Genomic DNA, 14,891 nt, shown 5'->3' on the forward strand with positions numbered 1-14,891 from the left:
CTGATCTCCGGTGGAAAAGGGTTCCCATTTTGTGGTGGCCACTTTCTATTTAATGGCAGTTTCATTTTTACAGAAGAAAAATATAAAACAATCTACCGATCCACATTTTCCCCATCCACACTTTAAATTTTTAAAAATATGAAATAGTGAAATACTCAGCAGATACAAATAATAAAATACTTGTACATAACTATATTTCCAATTTATGTTAGGGCTGGAGGTTGGGGGAGAGAGAGAGGGAGATGCAGAAAATAAGAAAAAAGACAGCACATAATAAGTAATGATGCAGATTAGTAGTGAAGAACAACCCAGGCATTCCTAGAGGGAAAAGGAGAGGAGGGAAAGGTCAAACTTCTGATTCATCAACTAATACTGGATTTGGAAAAAAACACAGGAGCTCTAAACTTTAAAGGGCAAATAATACTATCAAAAACATATATATTTTAGTTGCTATCTAAAATTTGATCAATTAACTTGAAAATTTTCATTTAAAAATATTTTTTATTAAAAAAAAAAAAGAATTAGGGGCGCCTGGGTGGCTCAGTCGGTTAAGGGTCTGCCTTTGGCTCAGGTCATGATCCCAGGGTCCTGGGATCGAGCCCCGCATCCGGCTCCCTGCTCTGCGGGAAGCCTGCTTCTCCCTCTCCCTCTGCCAACCGCTCTGCCTACTTGTGCTTTCTCTCTCTGTCAAATAAATGAATAAAATCTTAAAAAAAATTATTATAGAAAACAATGAAAAGACAAAAATAGTCCCTGAGTAAGCTGATTCCAGTGGGGATCAAACATTAAAATAAAAATTTCATAAGTGAAGCCAAGGAGGATGAGTTTGGGAGCTCAGTAACCTGACCAAGGAGAGGAAGTCAAGGTAGGCTTCCAGAGGAGATGATGCTGAAACAAAATTCGGAGAGCAGTCATTATCAAGCAGAGAATGCTTCAGGAGAAGGAACAGGACATATGAAGGTTGAGTCCGGTGAGACCCATTCATGGAACCGAAGAACGATCAGAACAGCAGGTGGATGGTCAAAGCAGCGGTAAGTGTGACACGCGGGACAAGAGACCACGCACTGACCCTGAGAGGTCCTGAGGGCGACCAGGGAGGGAGAGCTGGGGTAGGCAGGCAGGTGCGAAGGTTGAGACTTAGAAAGGGACAGAGTGGTTTGAGGAGCCCTGCCTGCAAGCACGTCGAGGAGGGGGTGTCCGGAAACGGATGCCAGCCGGTTGGCCCTGGAGCGACCCTCCGAAGGAGCTCGGGAGGGCGGAGCGAGGACCCACGAGCTGTCAGTCGGCCCCACGGCGCCCTCGTATGCACTCTGTTGACGCCTGTGTCTGCCCGGATCTTGAGCTCCCGAAGGGCGCGGGCTGGGGAAGTTCCCGGGCTCCGCTGAGCACTTCGGCAACGTGGGGAAGGGGTCTGGGGTTGTCAAATGACTCGTCTGCCGTTCCAGGTTGCCGGAGCCCAGTAGTCTGCCTGGCGTCTCCCCGGAGGCCTTGGGCTGCAGGGGGGCCTGGCCGGGCCCGATGCTCGGGGGCCCTCGGTCGCCGGGTCAGGGCGGGGTGGGGCGAGGTGGTCCCGAGGGGCAGGGCGGGGCGCTGCGGGCGCTCCCAAGCTCTGCAGCCGCGGCCCAGGGGCGGGGGCGGGCGATGCGGAAGTGCCAGGCGGGCGGGAGGCGCAGCTCGGGGAGAGCGCAGCTCGGCCCCGCCGCCCGGCCCGTGCTCCCGGGCGCAGCCACGCGGGCGCACCGCAGACAGGTAGGTCCCGGCGGCCCGCCCTCCTCTCCGCGCCCTCCCGGCACCTGCCGGCGGCGGGCGGGGGACTGGGGCAGGGCGGGAGCGGGTCCGCGTCCGGCTCCGCCGGGCAGTGGAGCTCCAGCGGTGGGGTGGGGGTGGGGAGTGCGCCTACTGTTGGGCGCGCCCCTCGGTCTGGCGGCCTCCAAGGGGCTTCCTACGTCCGGATCAGCGCGGGATGCCCGGCACCAACAGCCTCCGTCCCGCGGGCGCCCGGAGGCCCGGAGGCCCGGGCGGCCGAGTGGCCACCAATGCCAGGGGCGCCAGCTCCGCTCTTCTCTCCTTCCGTCTCGCCAAAGCCACCGCAAGGATGGGGAGCTCCCGGCGCCCGACGGCGGGCTGGCTTGGGTCTTAGAGGGTCTTCCGCCTTTCTGCGCGCTCTGCATCCCTCTTCCCCCGGCACCCCTCACCCTGTCGGTTAAGAGAATGAGGCTTAAAGGGCTCGCCTTCCCAGGACCTTAAGGCCAATGGCAGGAATTCGGGCAGAGTGTGTGGGCAGATGGTGTCGGGTAGGGGCGCCGTCTTCTGACTCGCGACAGACAAGAGGAGCTGCCCCTCCTAGCAGAGAAGAACCACCGGGAGCAATTCTTGGACTAGTTTCTTTACGTCCTTCCCTCGAACTTAGAAACAAAACAAGTAAGAGTCTAAAAGTAGAGGGAAAGTGAGAGGGCTGTGGCCGCGACGCGGGTAGAAGGTGTTTCCCCCCGCCGCCGCCCCAAAAGCGCAGTCGGGGGAGGGGCACAAAGAGTGGGGACGAGACAGGGGGCGCCGTCGGCTGGGGGAGCGCTTGGAGAGGCAGATCCCGAGCCCGCGCCCGAGCCCTGGAGGTGGCTCCTCAGGATTGGCCCGTGAGTGACCGGCACCAGCCGGGACGCAGGCGGGCCCGAGGGAGGAGGCTAGAGGGGCAGCGGGGGCCAGAGGTAGAGTCCCCGCCCTCCCTTGAACGATCTGGTCGGGGCGCTAAGACTCCTGTCAAGTCTAGGGAGGCACTGGGAAACGACTCTTTTTTACCTAAAGGCCTTACTTTGGGGTTTCCCCCTGCACCTTGGCCTCCCCCTGAAGGAAGCTGAGAGAAGCATCTGCTGCCTGAGAGCCCCAGGTTGTCTCAGGATGGGGTCAACTCACTTGGAGGGTGTGGGATTAGGGTCATACCAGGTGCAGGGAACCCTTTGCCTTCTCCCTGAGCTTAGTATGGGGTTTGCCGGGAGACGGTGTGAATCCGACAAACTCCACAGGTGGCAAGGTTGGCTCCTGGAACTGTAGGGCCCTGAGGTGAATTGTGGGGCTTCCCCACCTCAGCAAGAGTTCCTGAGAAGGAAAAGATGTTTCGCTTTTGTAAAATTCACCCATGAGGGCTTCCTCAGGTCCTCAGCAGCCCGTACCTCTTTTCCTCATTTCCATGGAAACTGATGGTTTTTCTGGCTTTCCCCACTCTCCAGGGCTCAAATCCTAGGCCTGGGGACTGCAGAAATTTCACCCCAGGTCTCCAGACCCCTGAGAAGGCAGACCTGGTCAGGCCTGCCCTCTATTGAAAAATCAAGTCTTCACAGCAAGGGGCATGGAATGTGGGATGGGCTTTCCAAGGTGGTGCTATAGCTTCTGAGGTCCCCTGGGACTATAGGTGACTGTTTCTGCCTGGGAGCAAAGTAGGGATGGGGCCCAAACCCACTGAAATTCAGAACTCTTGGCATTAGGATAGTCTGAAATGAGATCTAAGTCCACCTCTAGGCAGGAGGAAACCTCCTTGGCAAACACACTGAGCCTGGTCCTGGTGCACCTGAGGCTGAAGACCTTTCTCTGGCCCGCTGGACACCCTCCCCTGGCCGTGGCCGGACTTGTGATGAGAGTCTCCTCTCCATACCCCACTCCTTAGACCGCCCCAAGCGATCGTACCTTACTGACATGAGTAATTTCAAAATCTTTGTCTTGAGCAGGACTGCTGGGCCAGGCTAGGTGTCAGGGCTCACGCTGACTTCCTCCTTGCCCTGGGCAGAGAAGGAGGCCCTCTCTGGTGTCCCAGGTCCACCCCCCCCACCCCCCACCCGGCTGCGGGCCTGACCACGTGGAAGGGTGGGCGTCAGGGTAACTTGCCTCTGCTCTGGGTCGACAGAGCTTTCCTCTGTCCACCTTCACTTAGCCACAATTGGCAGCTACTGATGACTATCACAGGTCTGTTAGAGGACCAAGGGCTCTGGGCAGAGGGTGCAGGTGGAAACTATAAATACCACTGTGGTGGGTGAGGCTCTTCCCCATGCTGTGAACCACAATAAATGTGTAATGACCAGCAGCAAGGCTTGGGGATTGGGCAATGAGCTACAGGGTAGGGGATTGAGAATTTGGTTTTAGGGACCCAAATGTCAATGTTTCCATGGACCTTCCCCCCCTCAAGTTCACAGTGAGTCAGATTTCTGAGTTGTCTGGTCTGGCCACTTTCATTTCCCCTGGGGCTGGGTGGAGATTGGTTCAGAAAGGGGAACTGAGCCACCAGTCTTATGAGGCCTGGGGACAGGCCTGGGGGCTCTCCCACTCTCCCTTGTCCTACCCCAGAGCTGGGCACTGCTCTGAGGAGAGGCCTGCAGATGGGGACTTCTTAGCAGCGTGGAGGCGGCACTTAGCACCTCCAGCCCAAAAAGGCACTGGGCAGGGAATTTCTGGGAAAACTGAGCTCTAAGCAAGCCTGGAATGATAGGGTCCACACCTGAGAGATCATGTTGTTCCAGTCTCCCACCTAAGGCAGGCTTGAGGACCCCCAGAAACCAGTTGCTCCCAGGCCTAGCCTATTAGTTGCATGGCTTTAGCTGTTAGAAATGTTTTCAACCTGGATCTAGTCTGCCTTGGTGGAGGCTGACTCAAACCCTCGTCCTCTTGTCACACGGTGGTACCACAAGTGTTAAGGATAGCTCTTGTCGCTATCCACCAACCCAGATGCCCCATTTCCTTCAGCCATTCCTTCTTCCCTGACAGGCCCGCCCCACCATGGACCCTTGCCTGTGTCACAGCCCCAGCGGCCTTCCTCCGACCTCTGGTCTCACCACACTCTGAGTCAGAGGAGGATCCTGGAGAGAGCAGGCTGGTGGGGGAGAAATAGCTGGAGGACAGAATCTTCTAGCATCTTGGGTATATCAGTTGGCTGGTATTTCTTAAGCCCCACTTAAGGCCGCTGTCCTGGTGATGCAGGAGGTAGACTGAGTGGGCTGATGGGATTTCTCTCAAGATGTCCAGGTGTGGGGAAGCTTCATCCCTGAGGGAAACCGAGGAGGGAAGGAAGCTCTGAGGAACAGGTGTGGAAACCCTCTCTCCATTCACACGCTGTGACTTGCTCTTCAACCAGGTCTCCTAGAAGGTGATATAGTGAGGGAGTCCTCTGGACAAGGAGAGGGAGGGCAGAAGGGGAGGGAGGGAAGCGGGGTGGGCAGGAAGAAAGCTGAGCAAAGAGGTGGTATGGGCTGGAGACAGCCTCCAGCCTGACCCCACAGGGAGCTCTGGAGCACAGCTTGCTCCACCTGAAGCAAGGGGGCTGGCGTTTTGTATGCGCATGTCAGTCGTTGCCCGGCTGTGGGCTGCCTAACCCTGGAGTGAGGCAGCAGTGAGCCGGGCTGTACCTTTGTGCCATTCCAGCCTCACAGCAGCTGGAGAGTCGATGTCCCACCTGGTACAGCACGGCTGGGTGGGCCACGCACAGCATCCACTCTATCTGTAAACGCCCTCCTTCTCCCCCTCATCCCCAAACACAAAGCACAGATGCAGTGACCCTGAGACAAGAAGGCTGATGGTTGGAAAAGGGAATTGGCTGTGAGCATCTGGGCAGACCAGAGACACTCCAGCCCCCAGTACTGGGAGGAAGAGAAAGCCATAATATCCCTGGCTTGGCCCCTTGCGTCCCTCCCACCCCCATTTTCATGCTGCAGGGAGTGTCTATCTGGAAATCTTCTGATGACCCCCTCTTTCTCCCACAGACCCCTTGGCCATGAACCAGCCTGCCCCCAGGGCACCCCCTCCACCCCGCCGCGTGCGATTAAAGCCCTGGCTGGTGGCCCAGGTGAACAGCTGCCAGTACCCAGGGCTGCAGTGGGTCAATGGGGAAAGGAAATTCTTCTGCATCCCCTGGCGCCATGCCACGCGGCACGGCCCCAGCCAGGACGGAGACAATACCATCTTCAAGGTAAGCTCCGGACATGGGTAACTGCCTGGACTTCTGGGGCACCCCTGCCCTAGAAGAGGATCCCCGTACATCTCAAACTGACTGCTCTCCCAGCTGCCTGGCTGCAGGTGACCCCAGGCTTGGACCAAGGGGAGGCGGGGCATACCCCTCACTCTGCTTTTTTTTTTTTTTAAGATTTTATTTATTTATTGGACAGAGAGAGACACAGCGAGAGAGGGAACACAAGCAGGGGGAGTGGGAGAGGGAGAAGCAAGCTTCCTGTGGAGCAGGGAGCCCGATGCGGGGCTCGATCCCAGGACCCTGGGATCCTGACCTGAGCCGAAGGCAGACGCTTAACGACTGAGCCACCCAGGCGCCCCTCACTGTGCCTTTTTTAACCTCTTGCCCAGAGCAAGGTGGGGACTGAAAGACCCCCCTGGAGACCCTCCTCCTCCCTTTTCTTGTCTCATTCTCATCACCTGTGAGTGCGTGTGCAGTGTGCGTGTTTGGTGTGCACATACTCTAAAAGGAGACCACAGATTGCCCCTGTGATGGGAACACTAGGAGGTAACTATATATTCAGTTTTCTGTATGAAATCAACCGTATATTGTTTTGCATCCTGCATTTTCCACCCAACATCAGAACCAGCTTTCCTCTGCCAAAAATGTCACATCCCTTTCAGTGACCACTGGAGGGTTCGCAATTTAGTTATCCAAACCCGGCTTTTGGACACTTCACGTTGCTTCTGGTGTTCCAGTATTGAAGACCCGTTGCCATGTACCCCCTCTAAACTCTTAACCCTTTGTATATCTCAAGTGATTTTCTTTGGGGTTAGTTCTTAGAGTTCAACCTTGCTGGGTCAAACAGAATCCTTATTTTTTTTTAATAAAGATTTGGATATGCTTTCCTTAGTCTTTGTGGGTTGATATTTACCCTTTGAAGGTTCTTTTCAAATCTGTTTCTTATTTTTGAATAGGTAATGAAATTCAAATTTTAAAAAGTGTAAAATGGTTTGCAGCAAAAATCTCCCTCCCCCCTCTGTCTCCAGCCACCCATCCTCTCCCCAGAGCAATTAGTATCGTCAGTTTCTTGTTCATCCTTCCTGATTTTTGTGCATAGGCGCAAATAGGTACCTATCTCCCCCCCCCCCCCACTTTTTACAAAATGATAGATGTAGACGTACCCTTCCATACCTCATATTTCTTGAAGATTGTAACACATCAGGATATCAAAAACTTCCTTTTTTTTTCTTGCTGTCCGGTATTCCATTCTAAGGATTGGTCGTTAATTTAACCAGTTCCCGTTGATGGACATTTATTTGGGATCTTCTGCTTTTACAGATAGTGCTGCAGTGAATAACCTTGTAGGTGCAGAATTGTGTGTGGATGCTTCTGTCTCCCTAGGATAAATTCCTAGAAGTCGAATTGCTAGGTTAAAGGGAAGAAATATTTGTAATCCTGCTATCAGCCAACTTACCCTCAAAAATAATACCAATAGCTAAAGTGTACGGAGCCCATCCGAAGTGCAGGCACAGTTCTGGAAGCTCTGTGGGTCCTGGAGTCTTCAATACCACCCTGTGAGGAGGGCACTACGATGGGGATATTACAGCAAAAAGAGGCAAAGTGACATGCCCCTGGCACCCAGCTGGTGGGTGGCCATTTCCAGATTCAAACCCAATCCCACTCCAGATCCCATGCTCTTATCCACCATGTGACACGGTCCTCCTTAGAGATTGTGCCTATAGTGACCCTCGCAGGAGCAGTGAATGAAATGCCTTTCAAAAGCACTTAGGTTTCCTTTCGTCTGTTGGAGCCCTGAGGGCTGGGAAGGACTGGAGTCCTATCTCCCACCGTGCAGAGGGACACTCAGGTGAGGCTCCGCGTGTCCCTGAAGTTCTCACTGCTCATCAGTGACTCCCACGGGCCAGGAGAGGCTGGGGCTTTGCTGAAGGTGGAGGTTCTCTGTGGTGTCCTATCTTTTCTTCCTGCCTCAGGCCTGGGCCAAGGAGACGGGAAAGTACACGGAGGGGGTGGACGAGGCAGACCCGGCTAAGTGGAAGGCCAACCTGCGCTGTGCCCTTAACAAGAGCCGTGATTTCCGCCTCATCTATGATGGACCCCGCGACATGCCACCTCAGCCCTACAAGATCTACGAGGTCTGCTCTAATGGCCCTGCTCCCGCAGGTACCGTGCCTGACCAGGTGGGGGCTACCTAGGAGGCTGTTCAGGAAGGCCCAGGGCCCCTCCAGCATGCAGTGGTCAGGGGCGTGCTTCGAAGTCCTAACACCCCAGGTTCCCAGGAGTGGCCTGCGATGGGCCCTGTGTGGGGCCCAGCATGACTTGGCACAGACCAGGCTCCGTGTCTGTCTTCCTCAGCTTGTCCCTGTTCTTGGCTCTTGGCTCCAGGGAGTGTAGGTCTAGTGACCTAAGGAGCTTAGTGCCATGAGGTCGGGGAGGTCCCTAGTGATTCCTGGCAGCTGTGTGGCCCTTCACTTCACTGCTGGGGCAGCTCTGGGCAGGGAAGAAGCCACAGCGGGAGCTGCCCCACGGAGCCCTGGTGGCCTTCCTTCTCCTCCCCCACTGACTCCCTTGCTTTGTTTTCTCTCCCTGCTCTGCAGAGTTGCAGCCCAGTGAGGACTACACTTTCGGTCCAGGAGAGGAGGAGGAGGAGGAAGAGGAAAACGGGAGCTCAGGACCATTCTTGGCAGCACCTGCCTGCACTGACGTGGTGGGTCTTGTTAGGGCCTTTCTGTGGGGCTGCTCTGCTTTGGGATTAAGCGGTCCCTTTCCTCCAGGGCCCTGCTGCCCTTTTTATGGCTCTTCTTGAGTTTCTTCTTGGGGTTCTGAGGCTAGGAACGCAGTCACCACCCTGAACCTCCTTAGGGCTCTGTTGGTACAAAACATGCCCACATGTTGTGTGACACACCCTCACAGGAGCTGGGGCTGGGTAGGTACTACTTCCTGTAGAAGGCAGATGAGGACACCAAGGCACTCAGAGTTCATGGAGCTGCCTGGAGGGCAGAGCTGGGAGCGAAGGCAGGGTCTGGCCTTGCAGAGCTGAACACCGGGGAATTGCCTGTGTGATTCTCATGGGTTATTTCTTTAGCATCAGATCAGTTCATTAACTTGTCCTCCCTTCTCTCTCTCTCTGGCCTATTTCCTCCTCCTTTGCCTGGGTCTTCCCTTCAGCTCCAGAGGATGTTACCAAGCCTGAGCATCACAGGTGGGGCTGGGAGGGGGCGTGGCTGGGGGCCTAGTATAAGGAGAAGCTGCAGGTCCCCTAGGTACCTGGGAGGGGGCTGAAGGGAGGCTGGGGGGAGGCCCAGGGCTGAGAGTAGGTGGGCCTAGCGGGGGGGGGGGGGGGATGTTCCCAGAAGTAGCATTAAAGCTCTGCCTGCCCCCACCCTTTGTAGAAGCAGTGCAACCTGGCCCCCCCATGGCACCCTATTCTTTACCCAAAGAGGATGTCAAGTGGCCGCCCACTCTCCAGCAGCCTGTGGTGCTGGGCCCTCCTGCACCAGACCCCAACCTCCTGTGCCCCGCCCCCGGCAACCCTGCTGGCTTTGGGGAGCTTCTCCCTGAGGTCCTGCCGGGCCTGCAGCCCGGGCCCCTGGCTGCCAGCCTGCCCCCCACGGGTGAACAACTCCTGCCCGACCTGCTGATCAGCCCCCACATGCTGCCTCGTAAGGACCCACAGGAGGGCTGGGCCGGGTAAAGTAGGGCTGGGGGGTTGGTTTGCAAGAAGGGTGGAGGATGAAGAGCAAGGATGCTCAAGCCAGGCCCTCCGTGAGGCGGGGTGGGGAAGAAAGTGGGAGAGCCAACGAGATGGCCTGGCTGCTGGACAGACGGGACAGAGCAAGTCAGTGGGCTGCAGAACAAGGTGGCGTGGGGCTCACAGACTGGCCGGGCCTGCCCTCTGCCCCATAGTGACTGACCTGGAGATCAAGTTCCAGTACCGGGGGCGGCCACCTCAGGCCCTCACCATCAGCAACCCACAGGGCTGCCGGCTCTTCTACAGTCAGCTTGAGGCCACCCAGGAGCAGGTAGAGCTCTTCGGCCCTGTGACCCTGGAGCAAGTGCGCTTCCCCAGCCCTGAGGACATCCCCAGCGACAAGCAGCGCTTCTACACAAACCAGCTGCTGGATGTCCTCGACCGCGGGCTCATACTCCAGCTGCAAGGCCAAGATCTGTATGCCATCCGCCTGTGTCAGTGCAAGGTGTTCTGGAGCGGGCCCTGCGCCTCAGCTCACGGCTCACACCCCAACCCCATCCAGCGGGAGGTCAAAACCAAGCTCTTCAGCCTGGAGCATTTTCTCAATGGTGAGGGACTCGCCTCATGTTCCTCCTGGCTTTCTCTAGTCCAGGGGCATGGTTCTAGCCTCTGAGGGTCTTGATCTTGCTGCAGAGCTCATCCTGTTCCAGAAGGGCCAGACTAACACCCCACCGCCATTTGAGATCTTCTTCTGCTTTGGGGAGGAATGGCCTGACCGCAAACCCCGAGAGAAGAAGCTCATCACTGTACAGGTATACCACCATCTCACCTCTCAAGCCCCTGCTCTGCTTTGGCTTGAGTACTGGGGGAATCCTGCGGCACAGCCTTTGCCCCAGGGTGGAGGCTGAGGACTCTCTGAGCAGGTTGGCTTGGCAGCCAGAGATAATCAAGGCCCAGGCTTGCCCACACATAAGTAGCCTTTGTAGGAAGTAGAAATTAGTGCCCCTTCTTCCTGGTGGATGCCTCAGGCACAACTGGATTGGACAGTCTGCCAAGGTTCTCCCTGTCCCTCTTTGCTCCCCCAGGTGGTGCCTGTAGCAGCTCGGCTGTTGCTGGAGATGTTCTCAGGGGAGCTTTCTTGGTCAGCTGATAGTATCCGGCTACAGATCTCAAACCCAGACCTCAAAGACCGCATGGTGGAGCAGTTCAAGGAGCTCCATCACATCTGGCAGTCCCAGCAGCGGTTGCAGCCTGTGGCCCAGGCCCCTCCTGTGGCAGGCCTCAATGCTGGCCAGGGGGCCTGGCCCATGCACCCGGCTAGCATGCAACAATGAGACTGCAGACAGTGACTGGCACAGGCTTCCCAGGTGGCTGTGTGGGCTCATGTGAAGGTATGATAGCCTCAGTGGGCACCTGACTGGCTGCAGGGCCCTCTAGCTGGGTCTCCTGGAAGTGGATCTGCACCAAGGAGAGGGGAAGAGAGTTTCCAAGTTCCAGGCTTTCTCCTGTAGCACCCGAGGGAAGCTGGTAGCATTTTGCTTTGAGGACGGTCTTCCAGTATATGTCTGTCCTCTGCTCACTCTGGAGGAACTCAGCCATTGGCCCCAGTGAGCAGAGGAGTTAACTCCACCAACCCTGGGGGCCTAGTTGAGAGGGAATTGTCCCAGCGTGGCCCACTCTTGTGGTTGCCCCCAATTCCTCAGGCAAAAAGAGCCAAGTGCTACGGGCCATGCTCCCTCAGCAGGGCATGGGCCTGATCCGATTTTGGGGTTCCCTAGTTTGAGTCTCACTTCCTTACATCTCTCTCCCTCCTGAGATAGGCACTTAGGTATCACACCAGATCCTTAAGACCGGCAGCTACCTCCTTCTTCAGAGTCTAAGAATATGGGGTAGAAGTGGAATTTTATGTCTTTTTCAGTTAATAAATATTAAAAACAGATTCAGCTATTTACTTTTTCCAGTACCAGTTGCTTCCATGCTGTTCTATCAGACCCTATTTCTGGTATCAACTGACCCTCTTTCCCCTAGCACCTGCCCTTCATCTATGAGGCCACAACAGAAGAAGGGCCTGCCTTTCCAGGCTGATGAGTCAGTGGGGCTCCATAAGCTCTCAACTGGCTGGCTTTGCTTTCTAGGAGGAAGCTAGCTGAAGGAAGGGTGTGGATCTTTAAATGTGTGCAGTTTAAAATCCTGTCCAAGTCAAACTCTGAGTACAACTCATGTTATGCAGGAAGGTTTGTTTCATGGATTCTAAATACTGTATAGAGCTCCGCAGTCAAGCTTATTAGCTCAAAAACCAATACTTTAACATACTACGTGATCCTATTTATATAAAACTAAAGAAAATGCAAACTAATCTACAGTGACAGAAAGCAGATCAGTGGCTACTGGAGCATGGTAAGAGGCATGAGGGAACTTTGGGAGTAAAGGTATGTTCACTATCTTGTGTTAATGGTTTCACGGGTGTATCCTATGTCAGAGCTTATCAACTGTGTAACTGAAACATGTGCAGCTTATTCTATGTCAATGATACTGCAATACAGGTTTCTTTTTTTCAAAGACCAAACACTGTACTCAGTGGGTTAGGGATCAGTCTACTTGGATGGCTGTTGTGGAAATGTACCACATTTCTGTTTAACGTGCTGAGGGACCCATTCTCTCTCCCACCGAGGCTGTATGAAAGGATAAAGTGCAGCATGAGGAGTTTTTTTTAAATAAAAATAAAAGATGCAGAAGGAGCCACTCCCCTGAAATATGGAGGGTCCGTGGCATCAAGGGCAGAGCCCGCCATTTAAACTCCATCTCCAGCTGTCTCCCAGGTAAGGGCTAAGTCCGCTCCCTCACGCAGTCTAGCTGTATCATTTCAGAGCTCTGAGGCAGTGGAAGGAAGGAAAAAACAAAGACTGATTAAATTTTAAAAATTTATTGTTTTCTTTTTTTTCTTTTTTTTTTTTTGGTTTGTTTTTTTTTGTTGCCGTTGATTTGTTCTTGAGATGGCTACAACACCAGACAGAACAGTGCCCTCATATCTAACACCTGTGCAGGGCCGCAACTCCTTTAAAACATTAAGATCTGTTTTGGGCTTCCCTCTCCCGCCTCACCCCCCAGTGAAAGTCAAATAATTTCCACATTTTTTTTTTTTTTAGTAAAATACAGTTAGCCCTGTAAACACTTTCCCCCATACTCCTACCCTTTTTTTTTTGTCCTCTCTCATGTTTGTGGGTGAAAAATTAACTAAAAAACACAAAAATCTTAAAAAAAACCTAAAACTTAGAATATACATTTATATCCCACTCACCCTAATTTTGGCTCTTCTCTCCAAGGCCGATGACAACCCAATATGGATTGGAAATGGATTTAGAGACTGGATAGGGTCAGGGCTGGGAATATACATGAACTTTGGCCCTGGCAGGTCCTGGTACCACTGATGTGACCATGATATAAAACAAACAGGCTCCTCCTTGTCGGAACAACTCTAGAGGTGGGAAGAAATGCTGGGGAGAGTGGGAGAAATTTCTACTCATTTTCTTTAAAAGAGGAAGGGAAAGAAGGGAGGGTGGGAGAGAAAGAGGAAAAAACAATAGAAAACCTTAAGAGATGATCCTGACCCTTTCCTTCCAATTGCAGCTATGTCGTCTGAATTCCCATTTTCCCTAAGTAAATGGTTTGTTTCACAAAAGTTTGTACTTTATTCCGTGTGCACATGCGTATTAGCATGTGTGTATAGGTACGTGTGTGTGTGCGTGTCACTGCTACCAAGTGAACGTTTCAGTTCTGGTTTCAGTTTAGTTTTCCTTTTTTTCCTTTTTTATTTCTTTAAAATTATTTTTCCTTTGAAACAAGTTCACCAGGAAACCAGCTCCCCTCCCACCACGCCGGACAGGCCACAGCCATCTTTTTTTTAAACCGCACTGATTTTTCCTCACACCCCCAAACAGGAACTCCTCAGGACGGCCTCTGAAGGCTGGAGTCTCTCCCTGTCTGGCGGGACGCCGTGGTGGCGGTGAAGGCCCCTCTGCCACAATGGAGGTTTCTGATTGTGGGACACAGTCTGGTTTTTGTTTTCTTCCTGTCTTCTAATTAAAGACATTCCTGACAAAAGAGAGAAGACCGTCAATAACTGTGGTTCAGGAGATAATAGCTTCTTCTAAAAAGGTAGAAGTTTTCACATTTGCTCAGGTACCTCAGTCTGGCCTCTGCCATAAGAACTCAGCAAAAAAAAAAAGAAGTTGGAGTTTTTACTTGTGATTTCAAGAGAGCTACTGCTGTAACGGATACTGCCTGCGGTCCTTTTCTGAGTGTGCTGTGGAAAGTAGGGATGCTTTGTGGGGGGGAAAGAGTGAGCCAGCAGGTCCGGGCTGCCCACCCCAAACCAACCAGAAAATCTCTACTTTAGTCCGTTTAAATACTGGGGTTTCATGCAAGAGTTTATTCTGAAGGAAGACTTTGCCTACTAACAAAAGTTTAAACACCACTGATTTAGTCTGTATGAAAAGGGTACTATGTGAATGTATGAAGTAGACCGGTTAAAAGTAAAGGCTCTGGCACCAGCATATCTATCAATTACTGACTGTGACATCAAGCAAATCGTTTAACATCTTGGAACCTCTATTCCCCTGTACAATGGAAATAATAATGGTGACTAACCCAGAGAACCACCTCAGGATTATCCGAGTTAATACATACAAAGCACTTAGAACAGTACCTGACACACAGTAAGGGCTCCATAAATGTTAGCCAACAAGCATCCACAGCTGTCCATGAATAAGCCTATGTGTATCAATGTTAGCTATTACCAACACTACAAAACTTGAGAATCCCAAATGATATCACTACTCACTAAAGAATAAAATTTAGAAATAATTTCTGGTGTGGGTGAGGGGCACAGCTGCAGAGTGCCTTCATCTACTACTACATTAAATGACAGAAACCACGAGTGAGGTGCTGTACATTCATTGAGAACTGTCTCGTGGGACAATAAATACTGCCTAAGACCTCAAAGGGGGGTGCGGGTGCTTAAGAGAACTGCCTTTCTTCTCAGTCAAGAAATTGGCACCCAAATCCCACTACCCAGTTCTTTCTGTCCTCAGCTAAGATTCTTGTTTTGCTGCAGAACCAGGAGTCAGGAAGCACATGGAGAAAAACTGGTGATCGGGAGCTAGACAAAGATGCTACCTCCTTTCCTCTACCTCTTGCCTTGGGCAGAACCTGGCATTTCAGTGTTCAGACTGTAAAAGTGTTAAGAATAAGCAT

The 14,891-nt window shown here is 53.0% G+C and overlaps 2 protein-coding genes across 5 annotated transcripts in view; one reads left to right on the forward strand and one right to left on the reverse strand.

Moving 5' to 3' along the window:
- The first annotated feature begins 1,006 nt into the window (after positions 1 to 1,006).
- IRF5 (interferon regulatory factor 5) lies at positions 1,007 to 11,577 on the forward strand. Of its 3 annotated transcripts, none has more exons than XM_025865608.2 (9): positions 1,007 to 1,031; positions 5,742 to 5,947; positions 7,921 to 8,110; positions 8,545 to 8,654; positions 9,116 to 9,149; positions 9,340 to 9,609; positions 9,854 to 10,246; positions 10,332 to 10,450; positions 10,724 to 11,577. In XM_025865608.2, the coding sequence occupies exons 2-9, from the start codon at positions 5,753 to 5,755 to the stop codon at positions 10,970 to 10,972; spliced, it is 1,560 nt and encodes a 519-aa protein (XP_025721393.1). In that variant the 5' UTR covers positions 1,007 to 1,031; positions 5,742 to 5,752; the 3' UTR covers positions 10,973 to 11,577. The 3 variants fall into 3 exon arrangements, with proteins under 3 accessions (XP_025721393.1, XP_025721392.1, XP_025721391.1); XM_025865607.2 differs by lacking the exon at positions 1,007 to 1,031 and adding an exon at positions 1,614 to 1,749; XM_025865606.2 differs by lacking the exon at positions 1,007 to 1,031 and adding an exon at positions 1,952 to 2,421.
- Positions 11,578 to 12,566: 989 nt separating this feature from the next.
- Positions 12,567 to 14,891, reverse strand: part of TNPO3 (transportin 3) — a 79,352-nt gene continuing 77,027 nt past the window's right edge. For both annotated transcript variants that reach the window (XM_025865609.2, XM_025865610.2), the window contains one exon: positions 12,567 to 13,730. The gene's annotated coding sequence lies outside the window, so the exon portion shown is untranslated. The remainder of the gene's footprint in view (positions 13,731 to 14,891) is intronic.

The sequence above is a fragment of the Callorhinus ursinus genome, unplaced genomic scaffold (assembly GCF_003265705.2).
Source record: "Callorhinus ursinus isolate GAN/ISIS: 27379988/994484 unplaced genomic scaffold, GSC_fseal_2.0 scaffold12, whole genome shotgun sequence".
Taxonomy (NCBI): Eukaryota; Metazoa; Chordata; class Mammalia; order Carnivora; family Otariidae; genus Callorhinus; species Callorhinus ursinus.

Excerpts from the sequence above, each read along its gene's own strand:
- IRF5 (XM_025865606.2), top strand. The coding sequence starts at position 2,253 with ATGGCAGGAATTCGGGCAGAGTGTGTGGGCAGATGGTGTCGGGTAGGG. Across the intron at positions 8,655-9,115 it reads CACCTGCCTGCACTGACGTG|CTCCAGAGGATGTTACCAAG; the intron begins GTGGGTCTTGTT and ends TCTTCCCTTCAG. Across the intron at positions 9,150-9,339 it reads ACCAAGCCTGAGCATCACAG|AAGCAGTGCAACCTGGCCCC; the intron begins GTGGGGCTGGGA and ends CACCCTTTGTAG.